Here is a 1,082-nt window from a genome sequence, read left to right as displayed (position 1 = left end):
GGTGGCCGCATCCAGCACGTCTGGCAGCATCTTGCCAACCTCCCTTTTTCCCGATGTTTTATTTGCAGCGTGAATTTACGGGTCGGAGGGGAGAGGATTGCAGGGGTCTCGCTTGCTCTCTAGCAGGGAATGAACTTTGTATTAATATATAATTAATATTCATGTCGAGGGGATGCACCTGAAGTGCATCCGGTCTGTGCATTAACCTGCGGGCGTTCCTCTTTCTCCCCAGGTCAGCGGAGTGGAGCGGGTCATCATGAAGCACCCTGAGACCTCACGTGCCTGAAACACCCATCGCCGCAGGGAGGACCCTCCGGAAACCCCACAGGAAAAAAAAAAAACAAAAAAACCCACCCAAAAAATAAAAATGAGGCTTTTCCGGAGACGTTACAGCCCCTTGAAGGTGGCTTTGGCGGGCGCCGTCTTCGTCATCTTCCTCTTCATCCTCCAGAAGGACGTGGGGAACAAGGATCCGAGCGAGGAACCCTGGTTGAAGAACATCGTCCAGGGGAAGGACCAAGTCCTCGACCTCATGCTGGGGGCGGTCAACAACATCCGCGACTCGATGCCGAAGCTGCAGATCGGCGCTCCGGTTCGGCAGGAGGAACCGCCGCCCGGTGCTCGCTCCTGCCTGCCCGGCGTCTACACGGCGGCGGAACTTCGGCCGCTGATGGAGAGACCCCCCCAAGCCCCCGCCAGCCCCGGAGCCGACGGCAAAGCCTTCAAGAAAGAGCGATGGACGCCGGAGGAGACGAAGGAGAAGGAGCGAGGTTACGAGAAACATTGCTTCAACGCCTTCGCCAGCGATCGCATCTCCCTCCAGCGAGCGCTGGGACCCGACAGCCGTCCGCCGGAGTAAGAGCCCTCACCCGGAGCCGTGCGGGTCCGTTTGCTCCTGGAAGAGGGGGGGAACAAGTTTAAGGGGCAATAAAAGCGGATCGGGAGCGGGATGTCACCGAGCGTTGGCAGAGGATTGAAAGGAAGGAGGGCTGAAAAGAAAATGTAGATTTATTTTATATTTTTTTCCCTAATTATTGTCCTCTTGGGGTTGGTTTTTAACAGCAATGGGCAAAAGCCAGCGG

General features: G+C 56.5%; 1 protein-coding gene across 1 annotated transcript in view; it reads left to right on the top strand.

Annotated features, from left to right (window-relative positions):
- Positions 1-367: 367 nt before the first annotated feature.
- The window catches only part of GALNT6 (polypeptide N-acetylgalactosaminyltransferase 6), a 9,327-nt gene continuing 8,612 nt past the window's right edge, over positions 368-1,082 (top strand). Inside the window, 1 exon segment of the mRNA XM_009882424.1 lies at positions 368-1,003. Coding sequence (XP_009880726.1) covers positions 368-1,003 — 636 coding nt within the window.

Source organism: Charadrius vociferus, unplaced genomic scaffold (genome assembly GCF_000708025.1).
Source record: "Charadrius vociferus isolate BGI_N301 unplaced genomic scaffold, ASM70802v2 scaffold1163, whole genome shotgun sequence".
Lineage (NCBI taxonomy): Eukaryota > Metazoa > Chordata > Aves > Charadriiformes > Charadriidae > Charadrius > Charadrius vociferus.
Note: the sequence above shows the minus strand (reverse complement) of the source record. Positions and strands in the feature narration are given on the sequence as shown.